Raw genomic sequence first — 15,509 nt, 5'->3', positions numbered from 1 at the left:
AATGTAGTAAGAGGCTGCAGCATTAGGAGGGCTGAGGACCACAGCTCAAGGTACTATATCTAACACCATAAATAAGAAATTACCCTCAGACTGGCTGTGGAAACTCACACCTATGATCTCAGCAGTCAGGAGATTAAAGGAGTGTATCAGAAGTTTACGGCCAGCCTGGGCTATGAAGCAAGACTTTGTCTCAAAAAAACAAATGAAGCAACAACAACAGAGCTTGGGTTTGTGCTGTGCTTGAAGATGTCTCAGTACATATGCAGATTTGCAGAAAATACTTTTGGGCCTAGCATGCCAGAGTGCTAAGCCGTGGATGAAGTCTCCTGATGGTCACTCATTTTGTTTGACCTTATTTGGATTAAAATTTGGGGAGGGGACCAAATCATGGAAAGGCAAGTGAGGCAGAGAAGAGAATGGGGAGAAGTAAGTCTTAAAACTCAGGAGATGGTGGGGTTGGGGATTTAGCTCAGTGGTAGAGCGCTTACCTAGGAAGCGCAAGGCCCTGGGTTCGGTCCCCAGCTCCGAAAAAAGAACAAAAAAAAAAAAAAAAACCTCAGAGACGGGCTGGAGAGATGGCTCAATGGTTAAGAGCACTGACTGCTCTCCCAGAGGTCCTGAGTTCAACTCCCAGCAACCACATGGTGGCTCACAACCATCTGTAATGGGATCTGATGCCCTCTTCTGGTGTGTCTGAAGACAGCAACAGTGTACTCTTACACATAAAATAAATAAATCTTTAAAAAAAAAAAAAAAAACTCAGGACACTGGCTAGCTACATGTGGCCTCTGGCTTGAGTGTGACATAGTGAGTCCTATAACCGTAACATGGAAAGAGTGGAGCCGCTCACTTGCGTGCTTTCTCTTCATGTGGTCTTAACTTTGCTTGCGTAAGATGGCTCTGGGAGTTTTCACTGTGAAATCCAGACAAGCAGACATTCCAGGCTGCCAACTATTTGGAGTTGGCCTGCATTGATACAAACCTGATAGGTGTAGCAGGTGAAGTATGGATCTGGCCTTTGATGAACCTTCTGCAGTGATAGTCTAGGTGATAGCCTCTGTGCTGAGCACAGTGCTTCTCATGGTGGCAACTAATAAGCCTGGAGAATATCCAGGGCTGGATGGAGGAGAAACTCAGACTAGTGAAGTTGGAGGGCTGGAGCAGTGGCACAGTGGTTAAGAGCACCTGTTCTTGCAGAGGACCCAGGTTTGATCCCCAGCACCCACGTGGCAGCTTATGACCATCCATAATTCTAGTTCCAGGGGATCCAGTGCACCTGTGACTTCAGGCATAAGGCATGCATGTGATACGTAGACATACATGTAAGCAGAACATACATAAAATAAATCTAGAACTATTTTCAGTAAAAGTGATATTTGGCAGAGAGTAAAGAAATGAGAAGACTGAAAGGGCCAAGAGATCCATCTTTAAGCAACTGAAAAATTATTGTCAGGCTTCAGAAATTTAAAATTTAAAAAAAAAAAAAAAAAAAAAAAAGGAAGGGATTTGGAAGGTATAAGTTATGACCACACTTTAAAACAGAATAGCTAACAGAATTGGTTTTCATTCATATATATATGTATATGTATATTAATTTTATGCATATGAATATACTGGCTCCCTTCAAACACACCAGAAGAGGGCATTAGACCCCATTACAGATGGTTGTGAGCCACCATGTGGTTGCTGGGAATTGAACTCAGGACCTCTGGAAGAACAGTCAGTGCTTTTAACTGCTAAGCCATCTCTCCAGCCCCCAGAATTGGTTTTCTGATGTACTCTTGCCCCTCAGGGGATATTTCTGCCCATGGGGCTCTAGGCTTTTCCAAGGAGTCCAATGTTCTTTGACTCTCTTCCTTAAGAACACTAAAATCTCAGTTCCTTCTTCAGTTGATCATACCAGAGGGCCGTGCCTGTTGGAATAGGTGCCAGGACACCCGATGGCAAGCTAAGTACTGTTTGAGAGGGCATGTCATTGAATTTTAACATAGTTTAAGCAGCAAGTTTGGATCAAAGGTGATAAAGGCTGAAAGGAGAGCTTTGAAATACAAATTAAACCTAAAGTAACTCTTTAAACGCAAAAGCAGTACAACACTTGTTGCTTGTGAACTAAAATCAACTTTTATAACATTTAAACAAGCTAGAAAATTATGAGAGATTATGTGCAGCAGAATGGCCACTTCCGCTACTTGCAGATGGCCTGCTGTGTGGGGTTCAGCTGAATACCTTTCTCCTGTTCAAATGGTTTTTTCCTCAGTTTGCTTAGTTCTTCAAAGGAGCCTTTGAAACACTAGGCAATAAACAGATTCTTCAGCTACAACTTATTGAATACAAAAAAAAAAAAAAAAAAAAAGCTGTGACAAGACTGCTTTCCTGCTTTCCTGGGGCTGCAGAGATGGCTCAGTGGTTAAGAGTACTGACTGCTCTTCCAAAGGTCCTGAGTTCAAATCCCAGCAACCACATGGTGGCTCACAACCATCTGTGATGACATCTGATGCCCTCTTCTGGTGTGTCTGAAGACAGCTACAATGTACTCATATAAATAAAAATAAATTAAAAAACAAAAAAGACCACTTTCCCGTCCCTCTCAGGAGTACAAGTGGGTAAGAGTCCCCTGGGTAGAAATTGCCTGGGTGAACTTCGTCATGCTGTCTCACTTACTGCTGTCTGGTAAAATAGATGTCTGTCCATATCAGTCACCACCATGATGTGGATAATTAACACAGGATAGAACTCTTTAGCTAACCTTGGCATCTCAGAGTTGAGGCCAACAGTTCTCTGGTCTTAACATGGCATCTCTTCTAAGTTTCCAAACCCCATGCCTGGTTACCCGTCATCAGAGGTGAATCACGATTCCAGACTGATCTTGAGAGCTAGAGCTGGGGCTTGAGGTTTTCAGGGGCAGCGCCTCTTCTCCCTTTCTCAGCTTTTGGATGTTTTTCATTTTTGCAGATGCTGAGTTTGTGTGTGAACGGACACTGAAATATTTTCTGGGCATTGCAGGAGGAAAGTGGATAGTTAGCTATTCTTGTGAGTACAATTTCTGTGTGTGTGTGTGTGTGTGTGTGTGTGTGTGTGTGTGTGTGTGTTGGGGGAGGCGTGTCTCTGTTGCTCCCTTTAGCACCTCCGAACTGCATTTTACACCTAACGTTAACACCTGAGGTTTCTGCCTATACCAAGTCTGAGCCACCAAAGGGTCTCAACAGTAACACAGAACTGGCTTTGTCTTAGTGCACGTTGCTTTGGTCAGATCCACTGGCAGTGCTGAAAAAGTGAGTTCTTCTATACCTAGTATGACCTCATCTTCTCTGAGCAGAGTTAGCATATGACCAGGGGTTTATTTAATAGTTGGTGGGAATCCATGCACAGCAGCGCTTTTATAATGTTTAAGTATCCGCTGTCTCCAGATCTCTGCCACAAGTCTTAGGAATCTCCTCTCTTGTGAATTGTTGAGCTTCCCACCTCCACAAAAGGGGCATATTTTTCTGTTCTCTGTGACTTACCTTTTCTGTCTTCTCTTCAGGGGTGATCAAGTCTATCCAAGAAAGAAAACTTCTGAGTGTGGTGGGTACCTCATACAGACTAATCCCAAACACCTCACATGGGTGTTGGGGTCGGGCGGAGGAGGGTGTGGGTCTGCTCTCTTCCTTCAGACACATCTTTTCCTCAGCAAGGGAGACCATCAAGAGGGATGCAGAACAGGCCAGGAAATGTCATATTCTTAGTCATTCTAGGTTTCAAAGGAAGGTCTTTTCTTTGGAGAAAGAGAAAGGACTTTACAGATTAAAGATTCAGAGGAACAAGTAATGAGCTACCCGCAGAGACAGACGAGGTGATGGCCCCTGTGATCCTGGCACTTGGGAGTTTGAGCCTCACTGGACTACGTAATGGGAGCCTGTCTTTGGTTGGTTGGTTCAGTTTGTTGTTTTCAAGACGAACTCAGGAAGAGCAGCCAGTAGTGGTTAAGTACACTTGCCACTCTTTCAAGGAACCAGAGTTTTATTCAGGCCTCACGAATCCACAACTATTCCAGTTCCGGGGACTCTGACATCTTTCAGTACTGGGCGTGCATATGGTACATATAACATACATTTAGCAAAATACTCAGAAAATAAAAAATAAGAATGAAATTTTTTTTTTTCCTTTTTTTCGGAGCTGGGGACCGAACCCAGGGCCTTGCGGTTGCTAGGCAAGCGCTCTACCACTGAGCTAAATCCCCAACCCCAAGAATGAATTTTTAAAATAAATTTTCTAAGTCAGGGTCTTATCTGGGTTTCATAGCCTAGGTCCTTAATCTCAGCTCTTCGGAGGAAGCAGAATCAGAAAGATTTCTGAATCCCAGGCCAGCCAGGTTTCACTGACTTGTCTCCAAAAGGTAAAAAATAAAGACAAGGTTTCATTCTGTAATCCTGGCTGGCCTGGAACTCATTTCATGAGTGTGGTGCCTTAATGCTTCACTGCTGAGCCATCACCCACCTCAGTGATCACAGAGGGTTATATTTGGTTTCAGCATGAATTTGAAGTCAAAGGAGACGTTGTGACTGGAAGCAACCACCAAGGTCCAAGGCGATCCAGAGAATCCCAGAAAAAGGTAAAGTCCCTCTTGATGTAACAGAACCCCAGCCTAAGGCTTTGCAGCCAGCTGCTGTGGTGAGGTTGGTCTGTGCCTGGTAAGGCACTTTGCATGAGTGATATCGGAGCACTGGCTGGGCAGTGGAGACAGGCTTTTGGTTTGGTTTGGGGGTTTTTTCTAGCCCAAGAAGGCAAACAGGAATCACTTGTGCCCCATAAGTAAGAGAGTGCAGTTGTAAATTGAGTTCCAGTCTGAGGCTTAGATCCCAGCATCGCTTCACTAGGGAGTGGTGGGAGAGGTGGAGCCTGTACACCTGAGCTCCAGGTCTAAATTCCTAAGTGCTTTGGCTTTAGATGGTTGTAGACAACTTCACAGGAGAAAAACCGATTATCCCAGCAGCTTTGCAAGGAAGAGCAGGACACCCCAGCATGTTAGAGCAGACGGGTGCAGCCAGAACTCCATCTTCCTTGCAGGAAGAAGTCTTCCCAAGATTTCACACCTGCCTGGCAGGCCTGAGCCAGCTGCTGTCTCGGTTACTGGATAAGTGCTTGTGTTCCCAAGCTGCTTTTCTTCTTTTGCAAATGTGCACCAGCAGGTGTTTCAGAACTTTCCCACACGGAGCACCTTCTGTTCTTCATAGAAACTTGGGAGGAGACCAGTAGAGGTGGTTTTTCTAAGGAGAACTGCTTTGGGCAGGATCACAAATCAAGCCTGGAGTTCTGAGCCCTGGGATTAGCCCATCCTCTCTCCAAGCCTATCAGATACCTGTTCCAGATGCCAAGAACAGCTGCTCACCCTGCTTCCACTTCTCCCGATCCTCAAGGAGTTCTCTATGAACCAGCCATTTGTTCTTATGCACCTGGGAGTCTTGCACAATTAGCAGTGGGTCCCTTCTCCCTCAAAATCCCTTAGGATGTCTCTTACATTCAGAATAGCAGTGATAGAAATTGCTTGGGCAAAGTAGTGACATTCAGAAGATACTGAAATGTCGCTACAGTATTTTCACAAAGAAATCTATTTGTAGGGGTGAACTTCAGATTTCTTATCTCACCACTAGACACTCATCAGGAAACGTCTGCGTGGATTTGGAGACCCTGAGGTTTTATTCTCCTTAAGGCAGCATTTGTCTCCAGCCGGCTGCCTGGGGACTTTGAGGATTTCTGAGTATTAGGTCCTGGGAGAGCGGCAGAGGTTCTAGAACCGTCATCCCTGACAATAATTGATTTGCCCACTGTTCCCTTCCTCCTGCCTGCAGTGTGGGATGAAGCCATTTCCAATAGAGCTATCTGTGTGGTTTTATCCAAACCTTGATCTTTCTATCTCAGCCTCTGTATCTAGGTGAATTTTAGACCTAGACAAATTTGTGTTAGTGTCATAAAAGGGTAGGAAAATGGTCAAAAAATGAGTAACTCAAATGATACATGAAAATATATCCATCCGTCCTGAGTCTGATGGCGCTCCTGTAAAACTAACACTCAGGCTAAAGCAGGAGGATTGTGAATTGGAGAGCTAGACTATTTTGAAATCCTTTATCAATCAGAAAAATATTAATAATTGGCACAAATTTAGGTTTCTTTAAAATAATAGCTTGAGAGCCTTTCTAAGAACTCATGCCAGGACACACGAGCATTCGCACCATCTAACACCGTTGTTACTGCACACATGGGCTGTTCTAAGGTTCACTAAAAACAAAGTTCAAAGCAGATATGGTGGTTCGCGCATTCAGGAGCCAGAGGCGGGTGGGTTATTTTTGTCAATATGGCATAGTAGCCCATGCTTGTACTGCACCAGCCTTTACTCTATGAAGTCCTGCCTTTAATTAAACCAGCTCCTTGACAAGTGGTGCACACCTTTAATCCCAGTATTTGAGAGACAGATGAATGTCTAAATTCCAAGTCCACCTTTGTCTACATAAAGAGTTCCAGGCTACCAGGACCATAGTGATATCTTTTCTCAAAAATGAAAATAACTTTAAAGGTTTAGAAGTTCAAGCCTGGGGATAGTGGCTCACACATTAATTTCAACACTCGGGTGCTAGAGAAATGGCTCAGTGGTTAGCAATGACTGCTTGCTCTTCCACAGGTACTGAATTCAATTCCCATCAACCACACGGTTGCTCACAGCCATCTGTAATGAGATCTGATGCCCTGGTGTGTCTGAAGAGAGTGACAGTGTACTCTCACATACATAAAACAAATAAATCTTTAAAAAAAAGTAATCTCGGGGGTTGGGGATTTAGCTCAGCGGAAGAGCGCTTGCCTAGCGAGCGCAAGGCCCTGGGTTCGGTCCCCAGCTCTGAAAAAAAGAAAAAAGAAAAAAAAAAGTAATCTCAGCACTCAGGAGACAGAGTTTGGATCTCTGAGTTTGAGGACAGTGAGGACTATACATACAGAGAAACCCTTTCTTGAAAAAAAAAATTTTGGATCAGAGAGATGGCTCAGTAGTTAGCAGAATTCCAAGATCTGACACTCTCACATAGACATACATGCGGGCAAAACACAATACACAAAATAAAGGTAAATAATAAATTAGAGGAGGGTAGAGAGATGGCTCAGCAGTTAAGAACACTGGCTAGTCTTCTAGAGGTCCTGAGTTCAATTCCCAATACCCACATAGGGACTCAACAACCATCTATATTAGGATCTAATGCCCTTTTCTTCTGGTGTGCATGAAGACAGCACACTCATATACATAAAATTAATAAATATTTTTTAAAAAGAAAAGTGGAGTTTGGAAGTATGTACAGTTCCTCACTCACATCATGTTTCAAATGTCTAACACCACATCTGATTTGTGGCCTCCTGCCTTGTGGAACCAGAGACAGGATATTTCCAGTGTCGCAGAAAGTCTTTGGCCAGCACTGAGGAGCACTGTAATTACATTTCCCTTAGGAGGATGTGCATGTGTGTGTAAGAGGGGCGTTTCTCCATGGCATAGGCGTTCTGCTGGCTGAGTTCATGTTTAGTTCTGTGTGACGGGCCTGAGTAATCCTGACCAGCTCCCTGACTTTCTCACCCTTCGGTGTAAGGAAGGGCCAGAGGGGACTGTGCGTTCGTCTGTCTTTAGTTTGTCTTCCTCATCTCTGACACAGGCCACCCAGCATGAGCCTGGGCCTGATTAATAACAGAGTGGGAGCCCTCCCTTGAATAACAGAATGGGTCAGAGAGATGACTTAGAGCACTGGCACCAGGCAGTCTAACTCCTGGCCTCCTGGCATTTGACATATATGACATATATATGACATACATGCTTTTATTTTTATTTTTTTAACGAATCACTCTAGAATGTGGATCATTGTATACAAATTTTAATAAAATCTAAATCAGTTCAGAATCTTGAACTGATTGTCTCTGGAAAAGAGGACAAACTGTCAAGGATAAAGACTCTTTCACTGCATGTGAGAGTGTCTCTGTTTCTTACTAAAATACCCAAACTCTGAGCAGGTCGGTGCTATTCCCAGCATTTGTGAGGTGGGAACAGGAGGGTCAGGAGTTCAAGGCTGACCTACATTATAAGTTTGAAGCCACCTGGCCTATCTAAGATCTTGTCTCACAAAAAAAAGGGGGGGGGACCCCCACTGGAGAGGCAGCTCATTGGTTAGTGCTTGCTGTTCATTCAGAAGACCTGATTTTAATTTTGATTCCCAGCACTCAGATTGAGCAATTCACAACTGCCAGTAACCTCAGCTCCAGGAGATGTGGTGCATTCTTCTGGCCTCCTTGGGCACCTGCATACATGTTGTGTATACTCTCTTCTCTCTTCTCTCTCTTCTCTCTCTCTCTCTCTCTCTCTCTCTCTCTCTCTCTCTCTCTCTCTCTCTCTGCATACATGTTGTGTATACTCTCCTCTCTTCTCTCTCTCTTCTCTCTCTCTCTCACTCTCTCTGCATACATGTTGTGTATACTCTCTTCTCTCTTCTCTCTCTCTCTCTCTCTCTCTCACACACACACACACACACACAGACACTTAATAATTATAACTTTCTCTCCACTCCATCACTTATTCTCCTCTCTTCGCAGCTCTTTGAAGGCCTACAGATCTATTGTTGTGAGCCCTTCACCAACATGCCCAAAGGTAGGAGCCTGGGAGGGCTACAGAGTATTATAGATAGCATCAGCCTACGTGGAAGGTCCTCAGATGGGTTAAGTGGTCCAGTGAAGACTGCTGTGGTTCTGCTCTTGTATACCAAAGCCCTTGTCCGTGTACAGAGTGAAGTTCTTTTCAGAGTGAAGGTCCCTCACCTTTTTCTCTGCTTCCCTTCAGCTCCAAGGCTGGAGTTCTGTGACTTAGGAGACGGGGAGCCTAGGAGCAGTGGTTCTCACATTTATTCCCTCATGCTTTGGTGACCCTCCCCTGACCATAAAATATTTAATTGCTGCTTCACAACTAATTTTGCTAATGTTCTGAGTACTAATATAAATATCTGATATGTAGGACATTTGATATACAATTCCCAATGGGGTTGTGACCCACAGGTTGAGAACCACTGCCTTGGTGTCTGGCCATAAGCAAATTTGTGGTAACAAGAGCCTAGCAGTGTAATTTTGTTTCCTTCTGTACTGGTTAGTGGTTGGGTTTTTAGAAGGTTTCAAGTGTCACTCAATGTTTTATGTTTTTAGACTTTAATATAATGAAAGCTGGGGGCACTAGTGGGTATCATTATGGGAGGGGTTAAGTTAGTAACCTCAGTTCAGGCAGCACCTCCAGTCCCCAGGAAGAAGCAGATGTTCCTTCTAGAAGAGCATCTCCAGAGAGCCTAGGTTAGTTAGTCAGTGCTACTGAGTCCTAGGCCCAACCTCTTATGAGAGTCATCCCCTAGCTGTGTGGCTCCTAGCATAGCCTGCCATCTTTCCTAATGAAATGCTGGATCTCTGACCAGGGTGACCTGTATTTTTCCCCCACTGGATAAAATATCTTCCAGTCTTTCACATTTAGAGTAATTACCATCAAGAATGGTGCTCTCAGTGGCCGTGATTATCGATTACCAGCAACAAACTAGGATGTAGGACAAAGAAGAAAGACGAGGGGTTTTCACACAGTATCTAGCAATTTAGCAAATTATTGGAAATTCAATCCCCTTTTTCAACATGTTTCATTTAGAGACCATGAAGCCTTATCTTCCACGTGGCTTCATGGAAACTAATAACCAGGAGTAGGCAGCAGCTAGATCAGTGGCAGATGGACTTAGAAGCCGTACTAATTTTAGGGTCTTTCTATCCTTTAGAGAAAAAAAAAAAAACAGCTGAGTCCAGGGAGGGGGCGTTACTCACTGAGATTTGCTCCAGGGGAGACTAGAGGGCCCAGGAGTAGATGTGGTCGCTATGGTGATTTTACATCTGTGCTCTGTAGATGAGCTGGAGAGGATGCTGCAGCTGTGTGGGGCTTCTGTGGTGAAGGAGCTTCCATTGCTCACCCATGACACAGTGAGTATTTGGGGCCTTCAAAGGGGGAGGAAAACACTCTCCTTCCATTAAGCAAGTCCAGTAAAATAGCCCAGAGAGCTTTCTCTACCCATGACTCTGTATCAGAAGACCCGTCTGTGAGTAAGGGCTTGGGAACTGTAAGCACTGAATGTGCTGAGGGAGGTCTTTCCCTTCTAGCCCTCTTAACCGTGTGGAAGTGACTTTCCCTGAGGCCCTGCTTTGGCACTAAATGCTTTTTCCTTTCTGGGGATGCAGGGTGCTCATCCAATTGTGCTCGTGCAGCCAAGTGCCTGGACAGAAGACAGCGACTGCCCTGGTAAAGTTCCTCCGTGTACATTTGTGAGGTTTGAAGGACAACATAAAGGAGTTGATATTCTCCGTCCACCATGTGGAGCCTAGGAATCAGCTCAGGTTCTATAAGGGTCATACCCACCGAGCTATCGTTTTGGTGTTTTTGTTGTTCGAGGTCTACCAGAGCTTGATCATGCTTGTGGTGTTTTGTCTTTTCACTTAAGATATTCCCCCACACCATCTGCTGTCTCTGGTGGCTTTTCCTGAAACAGGTTGGAGCTTGTGTTATTTCAGTTTACAGAGGCTGGGCTTTTACCATGATCGTTCCTCTGGCTTCTGAATAAGGTCCTGAAGTGTTGCTTCAGAGCACCTGATTAGCACTGAGAACTTATATACTCAGATCTAAGGGTGGGGTGGTTAAAGTCTGGTCTGGACGGATGACTGGACACCAGTCTCTGCTTCTGTTCTGTCTGCAGATATTGGGCAGCTGTGCAAGGGACGTCTAGTGATGTGGGACTGGGTGTTGGACAGTATATCCGTCTACCGGTGTCGGGATCTGGATGACTACCTGGTACAGAATATCACCTGTGGCCGTGATGGTAGCAAGCCACAAGACTCCAATGATTAATTTAAGAGATGGTCTTCCCGTCCTGGGAGCATCTCTCAGTCTTCGGTGCCTCTACGCCCTACTTACTAAGTCTTTTACATGCATCGGCCTGGACAAAACAGCTTCTACCTTTGCGTGGGTGCCTTAAAGGTTTTCTAATTAAGTCTCTCTTTGAAATCCATCTTGAGCACAAAAAGTTTTCACATGAGAAGACTCCAAGACTATTTAAATCCCACCAATTGAGCAAGATGCTCACTCATTATATATCGTTCTTGGAGAGACGGTAGAGTGGCTCGGCTGGTCTGAGCTGGGCATGGTGGTACTTGCCTCTAATCACAGCTCTTGGTGGAAAAAGTCAGGAGTGTCATGAGTTCAAGGCCAGCCTGGGCTATATAAGACTGAAGAACAAATAACTAGTGGTTCTAATTTTTTCCTTATAAAATCACATGTTCATAATGGCCAAGAGTCGAGTTCTTCAAGGAGATGGCTTGAAATCTGTGATTTGACTTAAGATTAGTGCTCCTCAAGGCTTCAGGTTTAATACCCAGCACCAAACAATGCCCATTTCCCTCCCCAACAACACCCAGAATAGGGCTTGTGCGGGTCTTAGAGGGCACGGAGGAATTCAGAGCAGATTATGTATTTGATGTGAATGTGAAGTTTTTCCAGTGCCAGTGCCAAGGAGAGCCTTCTGATTCCCCTAGCTGATGAGCAGCGCGTCTGTTGTAGTAGCTCTAAGTAACCCATTCCTCTTTAAATACAAGGTCTCTGCTATGAATATTGCATGTCTGTAAAATGATGGATTCCACCGGAAAGGAGCTGTTGCTTTCTTTGAAGTAATTTTTTCCCTTTTACTCCCTGTTGCTGAACCATACTACTTCATAAATAATTTTGCTCGCTGAAGGAAGAGAACATATTTTTCATGAACTCATAATCTTGGACTGTCTATAGATATTGGGGGAGTGGGTCTTCCCTGGCACCCCAGTGTGCAGTGGAGACCTGATTATACAAAGCATGTTTATAATGCTGTGCTGTTAATACTGCAAATAAATGGAATAGCAATCATTTCGACAAAGAATGACTGTTTGGGGGCCCCGCAGGATGGATCAGTGGGTAAGATCCTGATGCCACAACTGACAGCCAGAGTTCAACCAACCCCTGGGGTCCACACGACACCTGCAAGATGTCTTCTGACTTCCACACACATGCCTGGCCTGTGTGTGCTCGTGCACTTGGCAAGAGTGCGACTCTGGCATATCCAAGGTCCAGGAAACCCAAGTGTTTCATGTTTCACAAAACCGAGAACAAGGTAGCAGCAGGCCTCTGTCCACCCTAAGGATGATCCTGCTTTAAATTCCTTCGAGTTAGCTGGGCAGTGCTGGCTCACAATTTTAATCCCAGCACTCGAGTCAGAGGCAGTGGATTTTCTCCAAGTTAGGCCAGGCAAGGTGGCGCACACTTTTAATGCCAGCACTGAGAAGGCAGAGACAGGTGGATCTCCATGAGTGTAGAGTCAGCCTGTCATGTAGGGGGTTCCAGGCCAGCCAAAGCTACATAATGAGTCCCCATCTCGAATAAGTAAATTCATTTTGACTGAATTATTCCCTGTGACTTGGGACTGAGACCTCTGTGTCCTTGCTGATCGTTGGTGAGTGGGTTCCATCTCTGCTGCCTCTGGTCTTCCAAGCTGTTTTTCTCCACTACATCTGCATCTGGCTGCTCTGTCTCCCTAACCCTTTGGAGGCACTTCTGTCATAGAGACTCAAGCAGTTCGGGTGCACTCACTGGATAGTTGATGGTATTCTCCTGTCTTAAGGCCCCTCATGGCAGTTACAAATCCCCTCACAATGGTGTCTGGATTAGTGTTAGGTTGAATCGAGACAACCGTCAGGGAAGACAGTCTTGTGTGTCCCTGGCTAGTCTGGAGCCTCCTGCACCGACAGGCTGGCCCTGCCTGCTGAGCACTAAGGTTACAGCACTGTGCTGCCACAACCGACCTTTCTTAATCCGTATGCTATCCTTCAAGACAAAGACGAAATCATCTCACATCAATAATGACAGGACAGATGGAGTAGGCAGAAAAAGGAAGCAAAGTGCACTCACTCTATTCTATCTCAGCCTTCATCACAGCCTATGAAATGAAAGTGGGTATTTCATCACTTTATTTGAAAAATGGGAACAAATTTCTTATTTATGAGGTTTTCCATAGCTGTCAAATGACTGAGGAACCTTGGGCCTGCTCTCCTTCCTACTCATTCAATCCCCCAGCGTGTGTGTTTTCTCAGCTGTCAGAAAATACAGGTTCAGATAGGAAAGTGGAAGCTGAGGGATCAGTTCCTGGTCAAACTGGGCCACATGAGACCCTGTCTCAAAACGAAACAAGGGTCTGGCACGATGGAGATCCTATGCTCGTGCACAGACGCGGGATCCCAGCACTTGGTCAGATCTAACCCCAGTTCCTGGGGATGCTATGGCCTCCTGCAGGCACTGCACATGTGGTCACACAAACCCACAGGCAGACTACACATACAAAAAATAAATGTTTGAAAAGAAACGCCTTTCAATTCAACCTTATCAAAGCAGGGCCCTCACCAGACCTGTTACTTTGCTAAGTACTTGTCAAGAAATTGATGGGTCTCTTTGTTAGTGGTTGTCTGAGTTTGGGTTTTATTGCTGTGAGGAGACACTATTCCCACAGCAACTCTTATAGAGGAAAACGTTGAATTGGGGCTGGCTTACTGTTTCAGGGGTTCCGTCTCTGATGGCGGGAAGCATGGCAGCATGCAGCCAGACAAGGTACCTGGAGGAGCTGAGAGTTCTACACCCTGCTCCAAAGGTAGCAGATGGGGACTGACTTCCAAATTGGGCAGAGCTTAAACATAGACCTTGAAGCTCGCCCCCAGGGACATATTTCCTCCAACAAGGCCACGTCCCCTAATAAGCTCCACTCCCCATGGGCCAAACCAGTCATGGTTTGTGCAACCTGCTGTCCCTAAACACTGATGTTAGTAGAAAAAAAAAAAAAATGCCGATCTAGAACATCCCTGCCTTCCTGGGATCCTGGGTAAAAGCAAATTTAACTGAAGTACACTTAAAAGTCATGTAATTGTCTCAGTCTCTGCACATGGACACCCCCATCTGATTGCCTATATGCCTTTCCTAGAAGTCCACTTCTGGCCCTGACCTCTGTTGCTTGCCCTAGTTTAAGAGTTCTATCTGAAAAAAAAAAAAAAAAGTTCTATCTGATGATGGTGTGAATCTTGCTCCTTTGACCTCTAACATCCCTTCCCACTCTCCCACCCTACAATCCCTAACCCTCTCTGAGCAAAGCAACCCTTCCGAACTGGTTCCTAGATTGTCTGTTATCTCATTCTGCAAAGAAACTGGAAAGGGAAGAGGATTATCAGGCAGTCATAGGGAGGGGGCTCAGAGGAGAACTCTGGCTGATTATCTCCCTCCTTTTAAAAAAAAAAAAAATGTAACCAGAATCCACAAAGTATCTGCACAAAAACATGCAAGAAAAAAAGAAAGGAATCAGTGTTGGGACGGTTGGAGCGGAAGGAGTCCAGATGCCCAGAATGTATCCTGTGAAGGCTGCTAGGAGCTGATAAGGACGGCCCGGGAGGCAGTGTGCACTAGAAAGGGCAGAGTGAGGGGGACTGCAGATGTGCCCAAGGAAGCCTGGACAGAAGGGAGGCTGCTGCTTAACAGTGTGGGGTCACTAACAATGTGATGGCTTGAACTGAATTTGAGGCCTCTGCATCCTGCTTCAGAGATGCCCGATACCCACATACAGCCTAAGAAACCGCTAAAACCAGGGAACATCAAAGAGACGCATCAGCATGTGAAAGGTTAAAGAGAACTGGAAACAGTTTCTACGAAGAGCATGCCTTGGGGGATCTGAGTTAGTCCTCAGCGAGGTTGAGGTTGTGGACACCTATTATCAGAAACTGAGGGGAAATTGGCTATGCTTAAGCTGGACAGAGGCAGAAGGATGACTATCCCAGGCCTGTCTGAGCTACAGGAAACCCTGTTACAACAGACAGACCGAGCTGGTAAAATGATTCAGCAGGTAAACATGTTTGTCTCCAAGCCAGGTAACCTGAGTTCAACCCCCAAACTCGGGGTGGAAGGAAACACGACAGGACACCTGACTCAAACAAGTGTCTTCTGATCACTTGAGCCCTAGTGATCACAAGGCCCACTTGGGTGTGCATAGAGACACAAAACATGTAAAATGTTATACAAATTTGAAAAAGCCCAAGAAACTGACTCTGGACAATAACCTAAGTGTTAGTCTCTAACATGGCTGAAGGGTGTGACCTTTGAATGCCTGGTTTCAGAGACCAAAAGATATGACAACATGTACCTTAGCAGTGTGGTTTCAAAACATGTCGCCTTGACAGAGGCCTTGGTGTGGAGCAACTCCATTCTAGATTCCTAGACCTGCCCTAGACCCACTGAACCAGCAAGTGGCAGGTAGGGCCACCCTGTGACCTGGAACTCTGCAGCAGACCCAAGTCTAAGAACCAGAAGCAGAGATGAGGGGAATAATCCTGTAAAATGTTCCCTGTATCCTCTCCCTTTGTCTCCAAGAAAGGTAAATCTCTGAGCC

The 15,509-nt window shown here is 45.2% G+C and overlaps 1 protein-coding gene across 1 annotated transcript in view; it reads left to right on the top strand.

Annotated features, from left to right (window-relative positions):
• Positions 1-11,969, top strand: part of Brca1 (BRCA1 DNA repair associated) — a 60,286-nt gene extending 48,317 nt beyond the window's left edge. Inside the window, exons 18-24 of the mRNA XM_032914456.1 lie at positions 2,953-3,030; positions 3,524-3,564; positions 4,511-4,591; positions 8,593-8,647; positions 9,923-9,996; positions 10,252-10,312; positions 10,764-11,969. Of these exons, the coding sequence (XP_032770347.1) occupies positions 2,953-3,030; positions 3,524-3,564; positions 4,511-4,591; positions 8,593-8,647; positions 9,923-9,996; positions 10,252-10,312; positions 10,764-10,915 (542 nt within the window). The 3' untranslated portion in view covers positions 10,916-11,969. The remainder of the gene's footprint in view (positions 1-2,952; positions 3,031-3,523; positions 3,565-4,510; positions 4,592-8,592; positions 8,648-9,922; positions 9,997-10,251; positions 10,313-10,763) is intronic.
• The last annotated feature ends 3,540 nt before the right edge of the window (positions 11,970-15,509 follow it).

This window comes from Rattus rattus, chromosome 9 (assembly GCF_011064425.1).
Source record: "Rattus rattus isolate New Zealand chromosome 9, Rrattus_CSIRO_v1, whole genome shotgun sequence".
NCBI lineage: Eukaryota > Metazoa > Chordata > Mammalia > Rodentia > Muridae > Rattus > Rattus rattus.
The sequence above is the reverse complement of the archived record's forward strand: the minus strand, read 5'-3'. Positions and strand labels throughout refer to the sequence as shown.